General features: G+C 35.5%; 1 protein-coding gene across 5 annotated transcripts in view; it reads right to left on the reverse strand.

The window, feature by feature from the left end:
- The window catches only part of PPP1R12A (protein phosphatase 1, regulatory subunit 12A), a 75906-nt gene that overhangs the window by 30468 nt on the left and 26394 nt on the right, over positions 1-19044 (reverse strand). For 4 of the 5 annotated variants that reach the window (XM_010561826.1, XM_010561822.1, XM_010561825.1 and 1 more), the window contains exons 3-11: positions 18622-18781; positions 16569-16713; positions 13610-13684; positions 13079-13167; positions 12792-12949; positions 9312-9439; positions 5715-5930; positions 4825-4919; positions 1706-1828 (exon numbers count right to left, since the gene is read on the reverse strand). In XM_010561826.1, coding sequence (XP_010560128.1) covers positions 1706-1828; positions 4825-4919; positions 5715-5930; positions 9312-9439; positions 12792-12949; positions 13079-13167; positions 13610-13684; positions 16569-16713; positions 18622-18781 — 1189 coding nt within the window. The remainder of the gene's footprint in view (positions 1-1705; positions 1829-4824; positions 4920-5714; positions 5931-9311; positions 9440-12791; positions 12950-13078; positions 13168-13609; positions 13685-16568; positions 16714-18621; positions 18782-19044) is intronic. The other variant, XM_010561827.1, reaches the window with a different exon arrangement.

A 19044-nucleotide genomic window follows, 5' to 3' on the forward strand; every position in this document is an offset into this window, starting at 1 on the left:
CAAAAGAAGCATTTTCTTCACTATTTCCTTGACTAGGACTTTTAATTTATGACTTCAGAGGGCAGCAGAAGTGTCCCTTAGTCCTGACCATTTCTCCACAAGAAAAGGAGATAAAGAATGAAATCTCACTGGTTTATGTATGACTGTCTTGATCGCATCTACTGAAGTATTCATACAGGGCCCCCAAAGTCCCATTTTTAAACTGCTGTTTCACCCACACTGAATACCTCATAAAATGCAGAATTTTACTCCACAGCTTGTCAGAAAAGAAAATGTCATCAATATCACTCTTACAATTTTCAACCAATTAAACGTACTGCTTTTTTTTAAAAAAAACCTTTAATCATTCCCAGAAAGATTAACCTCCCACTCAGGCTTTTCCCTTGCTCTTCAAGTTGTAAAGAAGATCCAGTGGTTTCCACATTTTTATCCATTGGTTCTGGCTGAATAAATTTGGCATTACCAAGTCAGGATGTTTGCCCATGACTAAACCTCAGAATCCAGAGTTAGGACAGACAGAGCATCCTATTACTAACTGCAGAAGATTTAAGGAAATTTTTGTCATGCTTTGTCATTCTCCAATTGATCATTTTTTTCTATTACTGTCAATTCTATAATGACAAAGAAAAAATAACTGCACAAGAATGACTAAGGAAATACACCATTAAAGCACCACATGCAATTTAAAAGTGATTAATACATTTTCTTTGAAGATTGGAGTGTAAATAGTGATAAAAGCTAATATGCAAAGATTATTCTAACATATCAACTGCTGACATTCTTCCATCCAGAACAGGAAATCTGTGCAACATCTTTCCTAAACCTAAAGTTAGGAAAATTGAGTTTTCTTTTTAAGGAAGGAGGTTAACAAAGATGTAAGATGTATTATGCTGTATGAAACAGCCTGACTACATGCCACTGACAACATCAAAGTCAAGACTACAAAACAGGTTAAGTACCCATCACCATGTATATCAGCAGCACATATCAATACGCAGCTTAGCTACCCGAATCTTTTATTTTGATCTATTCATTTTAGATATTTGTTGCTCCACTGATTCCAGTGAAGAACTTTACTCAAATAACTACATTGAAACTACACAATGGAGTAAAGTAGATCATGTATATATTTGCAGGACATCATTCCGAGAAAATCCTGCAAGACAGTAACCAAGCACACCTGAAAATTATTTTCACATTCATCATCATTTACTCTGCATTCAAGTTAGTTTTACATATGCATTCTATGATGCTGATACTCAATGTAGGTATGGCCATAATCTACCATTATGGAGAGCAGCTCAAGGCCTCTGATATTGTCATGCAAAACCCAAAATTCAACAGAGACAATATTTTTCCCCTTTTCTTCTCAGATACCAAGCAGAATTATTTCTATTCCAACACTTAAAATAGTTATCTTTGGCTACTGAACTAATCCAGAAAGAGTCAAATGAACCTCAAACTGAAATAAACAACAGAAGAAAGCAAGTATATAATTTTAATTATATAGCAGCTGCTGCAACACTCCAAGCTAGTAAAAATCAGCACGAGCATTACATCAGCATAAGTACATACTTTGCAATTATTATGAACATTTCAGCATGTCACCATTCAACTGTCCTTACAAAGTGATTCAGTACTTAATTTGTTTCTTTTAATTTGTAAGCTTATTTTGATTAAAAAAAGATAAGAGAAAATCCCACACCTTCTTTGATAGCTTGTGTTTAATGATGTAGGACCTTCATTCAAACTGTTTTTCTTGACGTCCTCCTCCCATTTTCTCCTGGTGTAGGAACTGCCACCACGTATTGAGCTAGCAGACAAGTCCCTGTAAAAAAGATTTTAGTTTAGTTTAACTCGTATTAAAGGTTGTTCTTGATGTAAGCTGAAAAGCAGTTTCAAATTAAACATTAAAACCCTGGATAACACACTTAAAATAAACATAACCGCACAGAACAGGAATAAAATGACCCTTACGGACAATCATTTTCAATGATTAGCTAAATACTGGAAAAATACTACATTCATACTAACACCGTTAGAAATATAATAGAAAAGTAGCATCAAAAGAAAACTGGTAAAGGGGTTTTAATCAACATGAAATCAATCATCAGCTTTTATCTGTGACCACTGCTGGCTCTGTTTTTCTCAAAAAAGGAACAAGAGTTTTTCCTATTTGCTCCTGAGATTATCCAGTGCAATAAAGGGAAAACTACTCGGGTTTTTGAGAAATTGATTTAATGTGATTTTTCATTCTTGGATGTTATAAGAAGAATTTCAAAAGCTGACTAGCCTTTAGAACTCATGATACTGTAGACTAGTATAAACAGGCCTGCAGTAGCCATTCCTGAGTGGCCTGCCACATATCACTAGCTGACATTACTTTAGTCATAAGGAATTTCCAGCCTGTTGTTGCAGTTTATAGCAGCAAGAAATAACCTTGCAAAAATCTACTTAGAAAAACTACCCTGACAACTGATACCAAGATGCAAAACCCTAAATTTCTAATAAAAATGTCAGCTCAAGATTGGAAGTAAAGTTCAGATAGAAGGAAGAAAAAAAAAGTCTTTCACAAAAGTATACATAAAAGGCAACCAGGTGTGCGAGGGAAAAGAAAATTTTGTAAAGGTACATTTTATGTTCAGATACCTTTGGCCTTCATAATGTACCTCTTTTTGCAAAAAAATTTATGCTAGCACTTCTGTGGTGAGAAACAACTTTAGTAAATTATCAAACACTGGCCAATGCAGTGTTATGTCTTACCACCAAAGAGAAACACAAATTCTGAGATACCATCTACCACAGAAAGGTCCCGATACATGACAAATTTTTCATAATTGCTGAAGGTTTCACATTGCCAAGACACTACAGACTTCAGCACTTTCGTTGTAGCATTGGCTACTCAATTGAGACTGGATGTTTGAGATTTGTTACATCTAAAAGCCCAGCTGGGATTCATCTTTAAGTCTTTTCCATTACTCACAGTAGGATGTTAGCTGGATTACACTACATCATCGAGAAGCTAGACGAGCAGGTGTTCAGAAAGGCAACAAGAACCCAGCATTAAGCTAAGCAACAAGCACAAAGATCTGTGACAAAGGCAGAAATCTTAATAATTTATTAAGATACCTGTAGGACAGATGGTTAAATTCTACATGTAAAGAAGGTCAGACTAAATGTCAAAAATCTCTTATGGCTTTCAGTAAGCTGGGTTGTCTGCCACATCATACACTAGGCAAAGTACTGGTGCCTAAACAGGCTGCCCTAAAAGCAGTCATCATCTCTGGTACACCAAGGAATACAGAAAGTTCTCAGCTTAGTTGTTTGGTCAGCACTGGGACTAGCAAGACTGATGACCCCAGCTCACCCAATGCACATGAGGAAAAATATTCCCCACTTTGGGAACTGTGTCTGTGAATAAGCTGTGATGGTTAAAGCCTGGCATGTCAAGGACACAAATAAACCTCAACACTGAAGCAAAATTTAATCCCTTTGTTATAAGCAATAACAGTCTCTAAGAAATAAAATTGCAATGAAATATTTATCCCAATCTTGACGTACCATCTAGTTAAGACACTTTTGGAGAACAAGAGTTTTTGAGAAGATCTCAAATGATTAAAAATTGAAATAATAATAATCTCTCTTATAAAAAAATCAAAACTGACAAACTCAGCTTCACACAATATAGCACTCCAGAAGAAGATAAGCACAAACAGAAACTCCAAGCTGCCCTGCTACAGAAATACAGATTAAAAAAATCTGGCCAAGTAACATGAGAAATGCTAACAAACTAAGCTGAACTTTAGGGGAGCATGATAGCTGGAATATTCCTGTTTTGAAACAGAATTTGTCACCCAGAGACTAAACTTAGGCAACAGTATTCTGCAAGCATAAGAAAAGTCAGTATTTATCTTGTGTTTGCACTGAAATGAACCATTCTCAAGAGCAGCAACAAAGAAGCTCCTCTTCAGACATAAGGAGATTTATTGGTCTTACAGGCAATGATTATAACAGCACATTTTGAGCAATGAGAGGAGTTTCAGTTCAGGTCATCCAACATTCAGCTATCTAGATACGATCCAACAAAACCAAAACATTAGGGAGTCTTCTAAGTTTTGTACTATGCATTCTATATTAACTCAAGAAAATGTCTGAGTAGAACTTCAATAAATGAGAGAAGTGAAAAATGAGAAGGTTCTGACAACGTAAATATGCCACGAAAGTACCCCTATCCTAACAGGTAACAAGCCTATGCACCTAAACTTTTTGTTTCTTTTATACTGAAAGCTACAGAAGAAAGATCAGCAAAGAAAGTAAAAATCTCCAAAAGAAGATGAAAGGTCAACACGTAAACAAGAAAAATAGAAGAATTGCTTTTGTAACTTAACTATGATTTTTGTAAATCATTGCTGCTGCATGATATGGTTTTAAGTAAAGGCAGCAGAGAAACACAGCATTTTATTATTATCAAAAGTAATAATGGAGCCCAGTAGAAGCACTCCGTGGCTCAAGACAAAGCAGTAAAATGCTTTTAGCACCCTTCAGTAGATTAAAGTTTACAACTTCGTATTTTGGATTTTATTTATTTTCTCCCCCAAGAAGACAACACTTATGGCCCAGTTCTGCTCTTGTCATATAATAATTTGGATTTTAAAAAGGGTCATCATAATTTACAAGCTCAAAACCTTCAGGAATTGGATTACCCTACAGATTAGCATAATGTATAGAGCTATAAACTAGCATTGTCTTAAAATCTCTAAGTTTGTCAGCCACTCTAAAATCAAGTAATTTTATATTTAACAGAAATTATAACTTCAGAGTCACCTGTTTTCTTTTTCATCAATGTCAGAGGTACTGGCCAGTCGTCTTGGTATTGTAGGTGCAACATATGCAAGTCGGGTTCCTTTTCCATCTTTCTCCTGAAAGACACGTATTTTTTTATTAAGTGTAACTATTATTGATTTTACCGCTATTGGCTGGAAAATCATCATTATGACAACTTCAGCCGTATTTGTTGTAACTCAATTATACTAAAGAGTTTTAAGCTTTAGTTAAATATCACAAGGACTACAATAGGAAAAGGAAACTGTTTATGTTTTCGTTCTAGTGATGCAAATGACTTGATTCCTCTTTTTCTGCTTTGCTGCAGTACAATTCCAACACTGATTACTAAAAGCAACTCTTTTAGTATTTTTAGATAGTATAGTATAGTATTATTCTTAAGCCTGAAAACATTTAAATATTTGTATTTGAAACAGAACCACAAGTTCTATGCTGCTCAGTTACCTGTTCCAAATTAGTCCTTCATTTGGTTCAGTGTATTCATGTTTAATTACAGAACTAAATTTTTGTAAATAAAAAGTGACTATGGAATACAAAGAGAGACTCCTTTTTTACAAGATTCTTTGAACATCACTCTCCAAGTGATGCCAAAATGATCAAACCTCTGATCTCCCTTAACCATAAAAACTACTACTAGCTTTGCAAGTCCCCAAAAAGGAAAAGCCCCAGACCTATGTACCAGGTCACCAGACAATGAAGGTGCATACTACACTTTTAAAGAGACTACACAGAAGCTGCATAATTTAACTTCTCAGAATTTTGGTGAAGAATAGATGTGTAGTACAGTCTTACTTCTACAATACATCATAAACATCTCTATAAGTAAGCTAAATCAGTTCCTCAAAATGTTGTTTCACACTGAAAACGATTACCTTTTCTTTGTTGTCCAATGAAGAGGAAAGTCTAGGACTTGAAGCAGAACGCATAACACCTGCAGAGTCCTTTTCTTTCTGAGCTTCTTTGGAAGCAGTAATCTCTGCAAGCGCACCGTAACTACCAGTTTTCCTAAGACCTAACCTCCACGAAGCAGGAGATTCATCTTTCCTCTCTTCCTCTTTGGGAGAAACCTTGGCTGTAGATGTTGGAAACTATAAAACACATGTAAATGAATTTACATTATTAATTTACATTACTTGTGGTAATCCATGCTCCTTGCAGAGATTTAAGAACACAACTGGTTTTAATAATCATAGAAGCGTTGAATTCGTAGGGGAGTTGTGGTGAGAGACAACCTACACACTCTTCTCTTAAATTAGTTAATGAGATAAGAAATGTAAGACTGGTCAAGGTATACTACTCCTCTAAAAGTTAGCTTAGGAAAACCCACACTTTGTAATACACACTGTGATCATGAGATGCAAACTTAGAAACATGCAAATCCAGTATCAACATTTTGATTAAATATGTTATTTTGCAACCTGTACACAAACCTGTGCACACCAGAACCTCACCAGAGATTTTTCACCCTTATTGGGCACAAGAACAATGCCAGTTTTGCGCAAGCCCTGCCTCCATGATGCAGGATCTACTGACTCCACGACAGGCATGATAGGAGGAATGAAATCATACTAAAGCCAATTAAGACAAGACAAAGATGAAGATTGAAAGAATGGAAAATAGAAACAAAAGGTTGTTTTAAAACCACATAGTTTGTTCCTACGTTTATGTTATGTAGCTCTTCATTACAGCACAAAATACCAAAAAGCAGCAAGAGACTTATAACCTTAGTAACAGATACTTATTAAACACAGCACAGCATGTTTAGCTAATTCAGAGACAGAATTACAGTTTGCATAGAAGAGGACAGCAAAGCTTGCTGACCTAACAAGGTCCATGGCCTAAATCCTCATATGGTTGAGAATACTGGAAGATTCACCTTAACATACCTCTTATCTTATTTCATTCATATCCCTTAATCACACCCCATGCTAGCGTAGCTATCAAACCCATACCTTCACTCCCAAACTCGCCCTACTTCAGTGCCCTCAGAGAGAAAGCAGCATTACTGAATGACATATAGACTGAAGAAAACCCAAATTCAAGCTTCGTACACTGCATCTGCACCGCTTGTGAGCAACATATAGTTTGGCCATCTATGGTGTAAAAGCAGAAGAGCAGCTGCAGTAGCACAAATAGTGCAAACCTGAAAAGGTAGGTGCAAGATCACACATAAAGTGCAGTTTTACCTTCATTAGTAAAAACAGTTTAAAGCCTTTTTGTTCATTGATATGAGCTGCAACTGCTTCTCTAGATCACACATATGTGCTATGTTACAAGATGATCAGTCTTGCTATAAATGTGCCTTTATTTTGTAGCTACAGAAGGCCCTGAATTTTTCACATATAGTATTACTTTTAACCTCCACCTTTTACCTTTAAGACCCAAAGATAAGCCATTAATTACTGCATAATAAAATCAGAACAAAATAAATGCCAGTGTATTAATGATTTATAAAAGGTTATCATTCAGCTTAAAATCTTATTTCTTCTTCTTATAAAAAAGTTTTTTCCCTTCCATACATCATCATTTAATCACATACCAAAAAATTATGTCTATTTGCTCATTCAACTCTGGAATATCAAGCCACACCCCAGCTAGCAACAATTTGGTAACGTCCTATTGCTGAAGGTCAAATAGTTTAGAAGGCTTTTGCACAATACGAAATAAACTCATGGGAAGAGACAAGCTAGGAAACTTTTGACTTCAAGATGAAGTTCAGACAATCACAAGAAAAATTAAGTGTTTGAAGTGTTAGATATCTTAGAATCTCCAGCGTGCAAAGGTAATTAAGTGTAGTAAAAAGACTTGGTGGAGAGCACATCAGTTAATCATATCGTATCATAACGAGTAATCAACTGTCACAAATGCTTGTATTATTGAAGTGATTTCAAAAAATAAACTATATAAAGTAGGCCTATTTCCTTGCAGTAAAATTCACACTATATATTTGAATTAATTCCAGTTAGGCACAGTTAGCAAACCAGCAATTACTTGCAGTGTCTTCCCTCCCTCATGCATTTGCTGTGGTTTGTGTGGAAAACTTGTGGCTCTTGAGTTCTGCACAGCTCCTGAGCAGTGCAAATGCAGTTCCCATGACAGAGAACCGTAATTCCTTATTGAGCCAGCAGGAACTGTTTAGATTAAGGTCATAAAATCACCCTGGAATCTAGCTGTCTGCCCAGCCACAAAGATCAGTGAGGGGAAACAGTAGTCATTCCTGCTGGTAAGCCGTGCCCACAATTCACCTTTTGGTCTCATGGATTTTTGAGATAAATCTCGTGGACGTCAGTCACAATGATTTTTGTAAAGCAGCACTTGGGATCAGGGAGGTTGTACAGTATCCTGTACTCCTGTTGTACAGTATCACATGATATGATGCAGTTGGGCAATATATTCCCTGCATCTGCTACATTAAAGTATACTTTGTATGATGAATCGACATTAGGTTCTATTGCGAATATGAAAGTATAACTCCAATAAGCTGCTGGGAACTAAATGCAATACATACTATTCACCCAGCAGTATGTCTTCTCTCTCTACTGTGGCTTCAGTATATCATGGCTACCATTTCTCCTGAACACACTTTTCAGAAGCATCAGTAGATGGTTATGCTTTGATTGTGATTTGTATAGAAGAATTGTAATGTTTGACAAATGAAGCCTTTCTGGCTTACTATCCAGTTTGCTTTGATATTCTAAAAGTTTCACTTGTATACCACCTTCTGACTATGCAGTATCTACTGTAATTTTTTTCCCCAGGCATACATATCTTCCCTTTGACAAGCAAAACTAAATTAATTCCAATTAACTTTTCACATCAAGCTGTAAAAAGTTTCTTGCATGCAATATGGCTTCACTAGGTGTGTTTCTGCGTGGTGCATTGAGTAAGTCATGTGTCCCAACTCTCTAGCTCTTCCATAAGGTCCTAACCATACTGAAATGAGGGTTGAGATCTACAGCACTTTCTACTTGTTATTTCAGGTACCATTTTCAACTTCTGCACCTAAGCACTAGCTGAATGCTTCTGAAGACTCCTGAAAGTACCTTAGTCACACCTGCCTCCCTTGCCTTAAGTGCATCACAAATATAGGCACAGAGAAACACTAGAACTGTAGTTTCTAAAAATTTTGGAGCAGTCTGGCATAGAAAAGACTTTCAAAAGATGAAGTTTAGCTTCAGAAAAACAAGAACTCCTTCACTGTGCAACAGATTTTTGCTTTTTTAATAGGATCTTATGTTCGGCTCTTCTGTAGTTCTGCATTTTAAATCACTTGTTTAGAATCAAAACCATTAAAAACTTAAAAAAATTGAACACAGTTTCTGTAGAAAAACAAAATATTCTAGGAATCTGTGCATATTTTCATCAATCCACTGGATAACCCAATCCACTTCTTATACAAGAATCAAAAAAATGTATGCTTACACAGAAGATCAGAAATCTAAAATCACAAGAAAGGTATTTTATTTTACCTTTTTAACAGGTGATGTAGGTGCCCCTTGGCCACCAGCTACTGAAGGCGCTGTCACAGCTACCGACGCTGATTGTGTACTTGTGGTATTTGCATTATTAGTTACAGCTGCCAAGGTTTTAGTTTTATCTGCAAAATATTTACAAGATTTTAATTTTCATTTTTCATTCACAATTTCTTCACTCCTACAACACAGAGTTGAATTTCTTCTGAAGAAATTTGACAGTCAACTTTCTGAACAGCATTTTATTATTTATTCCTCAGTGTTTTCTCCCTCCCTCCCAACCTGTATCTTAGTTAGGTCCACCTTTTTTCCATAATGGTCATGCATGTAACTTTTTTTCCTGTTATTTAGCAAGTGTTGAAACACTCAGAGATGCAGAGACAGAACCACAGAACCATTCAGGTTGAAAGTGACCTCAGGAGATCACCTAATTCAACCTCCTGCTCAAAGAGCATCAATATTGCTTACAGACAAGGTTGCTTGGGGCTTTGATGAGTCAGCTCATGAAAACCTCTAGAGACAGAGATTCCACAGCCTTCCCAGACAGCCTATATTTTAGTAGATGGCTAATGACCACAAAAATTTAACAGTAGGAGGTATGTTGGCATCTAATAGTCAATCTGAACTACAGAAGATGCTAATTCAAAGTAAAACATTTATTCTCGGATAACTGTGTATGTTAGGTGCAAAGAAATAATTAAGTGCACAGAGAACCCAGCCAGGGATCCTGGCCACTAGAATGAGCTGAGGCAGGGACTTGCCTTCCAGAGCTCTGACTTTCCATTTCCTTCATTCCTTCTCTGTCCCTCATTTTTCCTACCTAAGTTTCACTGTCTACCTACTCTACCCACCTCTGCTTTGTCCTCCCTGCCTACATTTCTCCCTCTGTCCTTTGTCTGTGTACCTTAATCCCTCTTACACAAACATAAAGAAAATGTCGTGGTTGTGATACAACTGTTGTCACTGCACTTGGCTGAGCTTCATAATCTTACACGTCACTTCTGTTTTACTTATTCAAATTGCACATTCTTTGACGTGGGATGCTACATCCTATCTGTGCAGTATGGAGCAACATGGGGTTCGATCCCTGTTGGTTTTGGCCCTACTATAAACACACCTTTATGTCTACACTACCCATACAGCATAGGAGCAGTTAATTTAGAAAGTATGCAATGTTTTCATACAGTGTTCTCTCATCTAACATTCAAATTCCACAAAGTACCAATCCATGATTGGAAATCGTGTAATTAATGGTATTGCTGTTACACACTTGTTTTAGTTATGGACCTAGATGAACAGATGTTTTGAATAATTACTTATGCAGTAATCAAATACAAATATAAAAAAGTCAGCTTACATGACTAACTGTGCACTTAATGGAAAGCTCTTTTTAAACACAAGTGAAAATAAATCGTGGTAAACTTCTAGGTCATGGTGATAAAAAGTTCAATAAGGCAATGAGGACTGACAGTACGATTTGAGATGATGCACAGGCATATCTGCTGGAAATTTGCAAATGAGTAATACAGCTTTAATATATACAGAAAAAGTTTTCAGGAGTGAAAACATGGAAGGAGAAAAATGAATTTTTCACAACTGTATTCTGAAATTATTTCAAGGACAGTGAGAACATAGCTGTATGCACGATTGAGCTAATATTGACTAACTTTCAAAAAACATCAAACTACCTCAAACAAAGTAAGTTAAAAAAACTAAACTGCTGAAAAATTTCTTTTTCAACTTGTTTCCCTGTCCTTTAGGAGATGCTAGCTTCATATTTGTATTTCCCTTCTTGGTCTTACAGACAGAAATATATTTATTTTTAAACTGTATTCTCACACAATCAATGAAACAGGATGTAAGTTTTAGGAAAACATTTCAAATAACCCAATAGATTAGAAATCACAGTTTCCAGTACTTCAGAATATTGAACACTATTAAAGTATTTTACAACCAGAATGCTGCCTATAATCTTAAGATTTTTCACTAGAAAACTACCTTAAGCTGAATAATGGGAAAAAGGGAAAGTACAAGCTTGGAGCTTAGAGATGCAGCTCTACAGGGAAAAGCTTAAAAGTCTAGCTTGCCAAATAAAGTATGATAAAGTCTTGTTGATATTAAAAAACCCAAAGTTTACATAAATTAATTCTTGTGTCATAGTCAAATTTTCCTGGCACAAACTATCTACTGGTAACGAAGAGAACACAGTTACCAGAGTCATAAAGTTCAGGAGACATTACAGCTGGCTCAGTGACTGAGAAATTACTACATGTTACATATTACAAGTGTTTTGAGTTTATCAAAGCTCAGTCTCTGTACATAAGGGATGCAAGCATACTAAGGTGAAAGACTAATTACAAAGTTTGACAGACGGTTCTTCCAGCTTAACACTGAAATGCTGGTTTATTTCAAAATAAGAAAATTATTAAACCATAGTAGACAGTTTGGTTTCGCAACTTATTTTTATTTCTGCCTACGTTAAATATTTATGATATATGGGTTAGCTCTAAAATCCCTTCTCAGTCTTACCTTTTCAGGTGAAGAAATCAGAAAGAATGTTTTAAAATGAGAACTGACAGTTCCCTAAAAAGTGTTACTTATTTTAAAAACTGTAAGTATAAAATATTAACAAGATATTTCTAATGACATCTGTGTCTATGTATTGTATTGCTGCACTGTAATTCTAAAATTCTTCATTTGGATTGAACATACATACATCTTTAAACACTGATTATCTGACATTTTCTGATTTGAAAGAAGAAGATGCTATGCTGTTCTTACATCACTACTTGCTTTAAGACTCTGGTAACTCTTCAAGAAAAAAAAAAAATCCACTGAAGAGAGAAGTATGGAGTAACATGTTTCTCTGCATAGAGTTCCAAACTTTTCAAAGAACATTCCTTTTGAAATGAAGTTGTATATGAAGTAACTGTTAACATTAAAATAGCACCTTTAAAAGTTTATTTCAGTACACACTGAAAACATATGCACCATTACTTTATGACTACCTGAGCCAAGATTGCCTGATTAATTGGCAATTACTTCAGGATGGCAAGAACAAATGAGTATGTTTGCACTTCTGCTATTCCAATCTGTCTACCAGTTCTACATACAAACACTGCTATGAAGCCTTAATTTCTGATTTGATCTTCTAACTTCTTCAATGTTTTCTGACACGCTACTTAAGGCTTACTATTATTCCAACTAATAAATTTAAAGTATCAATTGTTTAGTAGCCAATCAAATAAGTAATTTAATAGCTTTAACCTAAATAGCACCAGTGATGACATCTGTTTGATATCTCTTGTTATGACGTGACTTCAGACATATATAAACTTGCTTTAAAATGATTGGAAGCTTAGGGAAATGCAGAAGAATAAGTGAAACTTAAGATACTTAACTCTGTATCATGTGATATTTAGTAAGTAAATTTATAAAGCAAAAACTTAAAGAAAGACAATACTCCAAATAACGCACCTGTCTCTGCTTCAGATTCTGAGTCGTCATCCTCTTCCTCTTCACTAGAACAACTGGATTCATCCTTCTTTCCCTCTTCTTCCTCATCTGCTTTTTCTTGCTCCAGAGACTCTATACTAGATGCATTCTTTTCTTGCTCCATAATCAATGTCTCCTTGCTAAGTTTGAAAAGAAAAATACTTACTAAGTCCAGAAAAATTTACTAAAGCCTATCAAGTAGGACTTTATGACAGCTTGTAAAGTTATCTTTTTTATTAAGAGCTTATCATTTTTCCTAGTTTACTTACTTTTTGAATGTTTTCTGTGTCTGATTATTATCCATGTTGGCTGTGGATTCAATCAAAGGAGATTTCTTTTCCCGTTTTTCACTATGAAGCTTCAAAACATAGAGAATGATGCAGTTAAATTGATAGAATGGTATCAGTGTGATAAAATTATAAATGGAGGGAAATCTTCACTAACTGCTACAAACACTAGAATATGTATAAGCTTTCAAAGTGTTAAAGTTCAAAATTCTAAAATCTCAGAAACTGTTATTCCAAGTAAGTTGCTCATTGTTGATGCTTCAGATCATAAAATGCCAACTGGACAAGGCAAGTAGAAGAGCACCTTCTTTCTTCCAAGGCTTTATGGTCACCATAATTGACCAAGTAAGGGCATAAAAGATCTTCTGAGATGACTGTGGCATTACCTGAATTGAAGCTCCAAATCAAACCTTTGTTTTTAATCTATATGCTGCTCTGATCTGTATACCATAATCATTTGTACAATAAAGTATAACATATATCTATATATCTCTTTATATGCAAAAGGCCTACCAGATTCTGCTTCTTTTGTAATTCTTCTAAATATCCTAGAATATCTTCATCTGCCACATCAAACGCTGTCTGCCCCTGGAGAAGGGGAAGAAGTAAAACACCGTAATTGTAGAGCAGAATTTAAATATAATGAATTATGATGCCTTGTCACATGATGATACAGGTAAGGAGCACATTCAGAGAGAGTATTTAGAAAGTATAAGCCAAGCTCTATTACAAACTGTTAGTCTGTCAGTAGCTGAAAAGAATTTTGCAATATTACTTCTTTGGGGTAACTGAAACAGAAACATCTATACCTGATGAGTAAACACATTTTTTAAGAGACAAAAACAAGACTTCAATAAAATGTTGCTGTCCTTTGAAGGAAAAAACCACTATCAAGGAAAAGCAGATTGAAAGAATATGATTTTCACAATATTAGTTCCAAACAACTATTCCAATGGCAGTTGTATGGATGGATCCTGAGCAGTTCAGTATCCTGTCCATCTTAGACTACCATAAGGTTGATTTTTTAAAGTTTAAATTATTTAAGCAAGCTATACTAAATTTAAGTAGTCGTGCTTTCACATTTTTACAGTAAAACTGTAATTACATTTTACATTTCATTTTAGAAAAGATCTGCTACAACCATTTGTTTGTATCCCCCCTTAGTGTATGATTTCCATGGGACATGTACAGATCATCATGTGATTCATTATCACAGAGCAATGCTGTCAGCTGGAATTTCTTCAGCTTGCCACATCTTACATCTACATAGTCGCTGCAATTCTTGACTAGACCAGATGCCCACATGACATAAGATGAAGATTTTGAAAATTCCCTTTCTTCGTCTCTATTGAAGACGGGAAGGGCTGAAGCTCACACAGTTTCACAAAGAAAGCCTAACTTACTTTGATACTGCAAGACAATGTTTTGTATTTGGAAGTTTGCATTCAAATACAAGAAGGCTGGAATCTAGGCAAAGTCCTAGATCCGCTGGTATAAATGCAGCTGCATCAACACGCTGGGCGGACATACTGAAATGTTGGGAGGATCATGACAAGATCAATCCTGTAAGTACTTCTGTACGATAACCAGCAATAAAGACAGAGCTGTCATTTAAAAGTGGTCACAGCAGCTTATAAAGATAATCAAAGACAAATCATATTTGTGTCTGCTTATTTCAGTTTCTCGAAATGTTAACTAAGACAAACATATTCCTAATTACACTGTGAAGGCTATCTTAACTGGTTAGAAAGGATGGACCTTCAAATCACTAATTTTCACATCCATAAAACTTCTGACCGTACAGCAGAAGCACGTGCACCTTTCAACAAGCATTACCCAAAACAGCCTGAGGTCCTCTGACATTTGAACTATTCCATTTAGTATTACACAGCACTAACCTGGAAACTAAACAAAAAAATCTCAAGTTTGTATTTGCATTATAACTACAGTTTTTAATCTGGCCTTCTATTTTTAGGTAGCTATTAAGTGGGTTTATTTCCAAAAAATATGAGTTAGACCTACTTTGACCACAAAAAATCACTTTGCAAAAAACCTGTTATAGTTGGAAGGTTATATCCAAATCCAATCTATAAAAGTTAATACCTAAAGTCAAGTGCTGAAATAATAATGGCTGAGTTCTCTGAGAGACTAAGTACCTACAACTGAAACCAAATCCAGAGGAGTTTTCAATCTTCTTATCTCCAAAAGCAAAAACACTAGCTTACTTAAGAACACAACAGGCAAAACTTCCCTAGCTTGCACAGACAAGCCCATCCACCAAATAAAACAGCTTGTGTCTCCCTGTACCTCCTTTATTCTTATTCTTGCCCAAGATGAGTTGAACATACTTTCATGAGAGTGATCTCTGATATACCACCCTCCACATTTTCACAACCCCAGTAAAAAGTCTAACAGACAACTTGATAAACTGGCTTCAATTAATTGCATCAGGTTTTGACTGCCTGATACAAAATGCAGTTATACAGCTGATACTTGGAAGTTCTCTAAGCATTACAGAGAAACAGTGTTGAAGCTATTTCAAATTTAATTGCAGATTTCATTGATTTTATTACAAGCCACCTCATTTTCTAAGGAAGAAAAAGTCAACAAGGACTAAAAATGTTAAGCAGCAGTAGTTATGCCCTTATGTGGAGCATATACTTGCTAGTTTGTGATCCATATCTGCATATTGTCCTAATTTATTTTAAAAAGTTTATGAAAAAAATCAAGGAAGAATCCATCTCAAAAGTTGGGCAGGTAATTTACATATATAGTATTGACAGAAATTGGAAGCAGATCAGAATCTATCTGTAAAACATACTGCAAAGAGAAGAAAGAGAGCTTCAGCACTTACACAGTTGAATGAAAAGTTTTGGATCCTTGTGATGCCTATGTGAATCATGAATATATTTATAACTGTTGGGAGAAAGATCTTGCAAAGCCAGCAAGCTATGCAGGCCTCTGTGTCAAAATTGAGGAAATATAGCTTAGGAAGCATTCAAGTTATGTCTAGGGAGTCCAGAGATGCCTACAAGTTTCTTCCAGCACACCCAAACCAGCATATAGTGATAACTCTTTAGTATGCCAACACAAGCTGATTTTAAGAGTTAAAACACTAACCAAAGGCATAATCATTGTTTTCAGTGATCAAATGAAACCTGTATACAATCCCTCAAGTCACTAATTTTGTACCTCTGAAATGTCAATAAACTCATTCTATTTTGAATTTCTGTGTCAAAGATTATATGGATCATTTAATGTAGAACTAAGCACAAAGTGGGCCTAGAAATTAATTTAGGCAATCAGAGTATTTAGTTTTGAACACAAACATGCTGTTTTGACAAAACATGCATTATATAAAGCTCCACGTACAGTAAACAGCAGTTTATCATCACTTTTCTTACCCTGGCTTCTAAAGTCACTTTAGAGACCAGAACTTTGTATCTTGACAAGGATTACATAAAAATCCTACCACTTTGTTGACAGCCTCCATATCACATAGGTTTTCCACTAAAATGCGACATGCTTCTTCTTTACCCCAGTGAGCAGCAGCATGAAGTGGTGTCCAGCCATCATAATCTTTAATATTTACATCGTAGCGAGCCTGTATTAAAAGCCTGAAGAAATTAATAGAATTAGATCTTGACACTGCTGACAGGGATAAATAAATTGTCGTAAAATTATAAAATTACAATAATATCCTCCTTCTTTTTCATCATACATATTTTAGTTGGGCTTTTGTCAATTGATTAATTTTATTTCCTCACAGAACATTTGCCTTTTCATTTTTCAGTAGGTATATATATATTTAATGAAAATTCAAGAAAAATAGCCTTTTCCATTTTCTTCTTTATTCACTTCCTCTTCATTCAAAGTCCACTGTTTCTATACAGTCAGATATTTTTCTCTACATGTGAAGTAACAGAGAAAAGCCCTTTTAAGGAAAGGAGAGCTGTAAAATGTCAAAAATTGTTACAGTGTTCTTAACTAGTAAATTATTAAAACCTCCTCCTATTCTAACATTAGTTGCTTGAAACTTGCACCTCCTCCTGTCATTAACATTTGATGTTGTAACGATCTAGTGTTCACATGCTTCAACTGCTCTCTGAGCAGGTCCTGAAACAGAGGACCTGCTTTTCAGCCTGCATCCAACACTCAAATTCAGCATGGTTCTGATGTGAGTGTCAAAGTGACAACGGACACTTAACCTGACAAACAGTTTTGTGGAAAGGGCTATCAGCTCTCCGAAACACTCTCCATAATTATTAAAAATCACAGAATGGCGAAGTATTCTTCTCAAAAAATTCTCTGTTTCTCAAGATCCAATAAATGTATAGTAATATCCTCCAATGAGTCAACTTTCACACATGCTCAGCTGCAAAGTCTTGCAGTCTTGCATCCTACACAGAGCACACATTTTTGATAATTTGAAGTCATCATGAAAATTGCCTGCGCATATATTTTTCCCCTCCTAGGAAAAGTACATGGACTGGACTACAGAAAAGACACCAACTGAGACAGCTCAAAAAGCCCCAGTTATAGATAAAACTCCTTTACAGACACATGCTATTCAAAAACAAAAATTATTCTTTTCCAGCAGAATAATTTCTCTTCATTATGTTGAAGCATCAGGGGTTTTTGAAGCAGAACTCCTATTCAGTACATTGTATGTAATGGTTATAATGATTAGAAAAGCTCTGTCATTCAACTTCTGTGTTGAAAAAGCATTACAAGGCTCTGTAGACATTAAAGGTAGCAATACTTACACAGTCGGGGTATGCGCTCATTTTCATTCATGTTACAATATGTAAGTGTTCCTTGAATTGCTAAAGCAGTCAAATACATTTACAATCACAGTAAAGCAATGTATTATTAAGTATGCTTTACTTCAATAAAAGCAGAGCTTTGGTTAAAAACAAATTAAACCTCTGTTACGGTATATACTTGTACTGTATTAATGAAAAGCTACCTGTGAATTAGCAGCCACCAAAAGCATGAAGCTTTCCAGGAAAGATTTCAAGAGTCATGATTTTCAACAACAGTATCAAAAACGCAAAATTAAATTCTCCGTTCTTTAGGTCTAAAAACCTTTAGTCTGGATTACTAGACTCTGGATTACTAGAAGCATAAAACTCTGCTTTATGTATGCAAATAAATATGGTGTCTTGAAAATATGCATCAACGAGAATGCTAACTGGCATTATAAAAAAGTATGAAGCTTGTTTACACAGTTGGCTTCAGAAACAGGGCAAGTTTTTTGTCAACTTTCTTCTTTAAATAAGTATTCAGGCTCAATACGTACACTGTGTTCATATTTTGAATGACTTCACGTAGAAAGCTAACAGCATCATGATTTATGAGTGTTTGAAAACACAAAATCAAGCTTTGAGGAAAAGATAGTTCCAGAGATTGTCATTTCCCAAGATACAAGCCCTAAAAGTCAGAAGTGTCCAATCCTATCAATTCCAAGCAGCATTACATCAAGTCAATCAAATATGAAAAACATTCATTTAAACCACACTTACTTTAAGACTTCTGTATAGCCCTTAGCAGCAGCTACATGAAGTGCTGTACCACCAGATTTTGCATGCCTGACATCATTGATATGGCCACTGTTGAGCCACTGTCTTGCATCTCTTAGCATTATTCGTTCCTCTTCTTTTCGAGCTGCCTCTATATCAACCCCTAATTCAGACAGGGAAAGAGGACACAAAATATTTTAGTTCAAATACTTCAATTATGTAACAAATATGTATATTATGTTTATGTGATACAATAAAATAATAGTTAAACAATATGAATAATGTTCATGGTTAGATATAAATATCTTTTTGAAGATGAATACCAAGAGGTTAGGGAAACATCCATTATTCCATGACACTTTGCATCCACAATGCATTTTTTTTTCCCAAAAGAAGGGGGGGGGGGGGGGGGGGGGGGGGGGGTAG

Source organism: Haliaeetus leucocephalus, unplaced genomic scaffold (genome assembly GCF_000737465.1).
Source record: "Haliaeetus leucocephalus isolate CR32 unplaced genomic scaffold, Haliaeetus_leucocephalus-4.0 Scaffold151, whole genome shotgun sequence".
Taxonomy (NCBI): Eukaryota; Metazoa; Chordata; class Aves; order Accipitriformes; family Accipitridae; genus Haliaeetus; species Haliaeetus leucocephalus.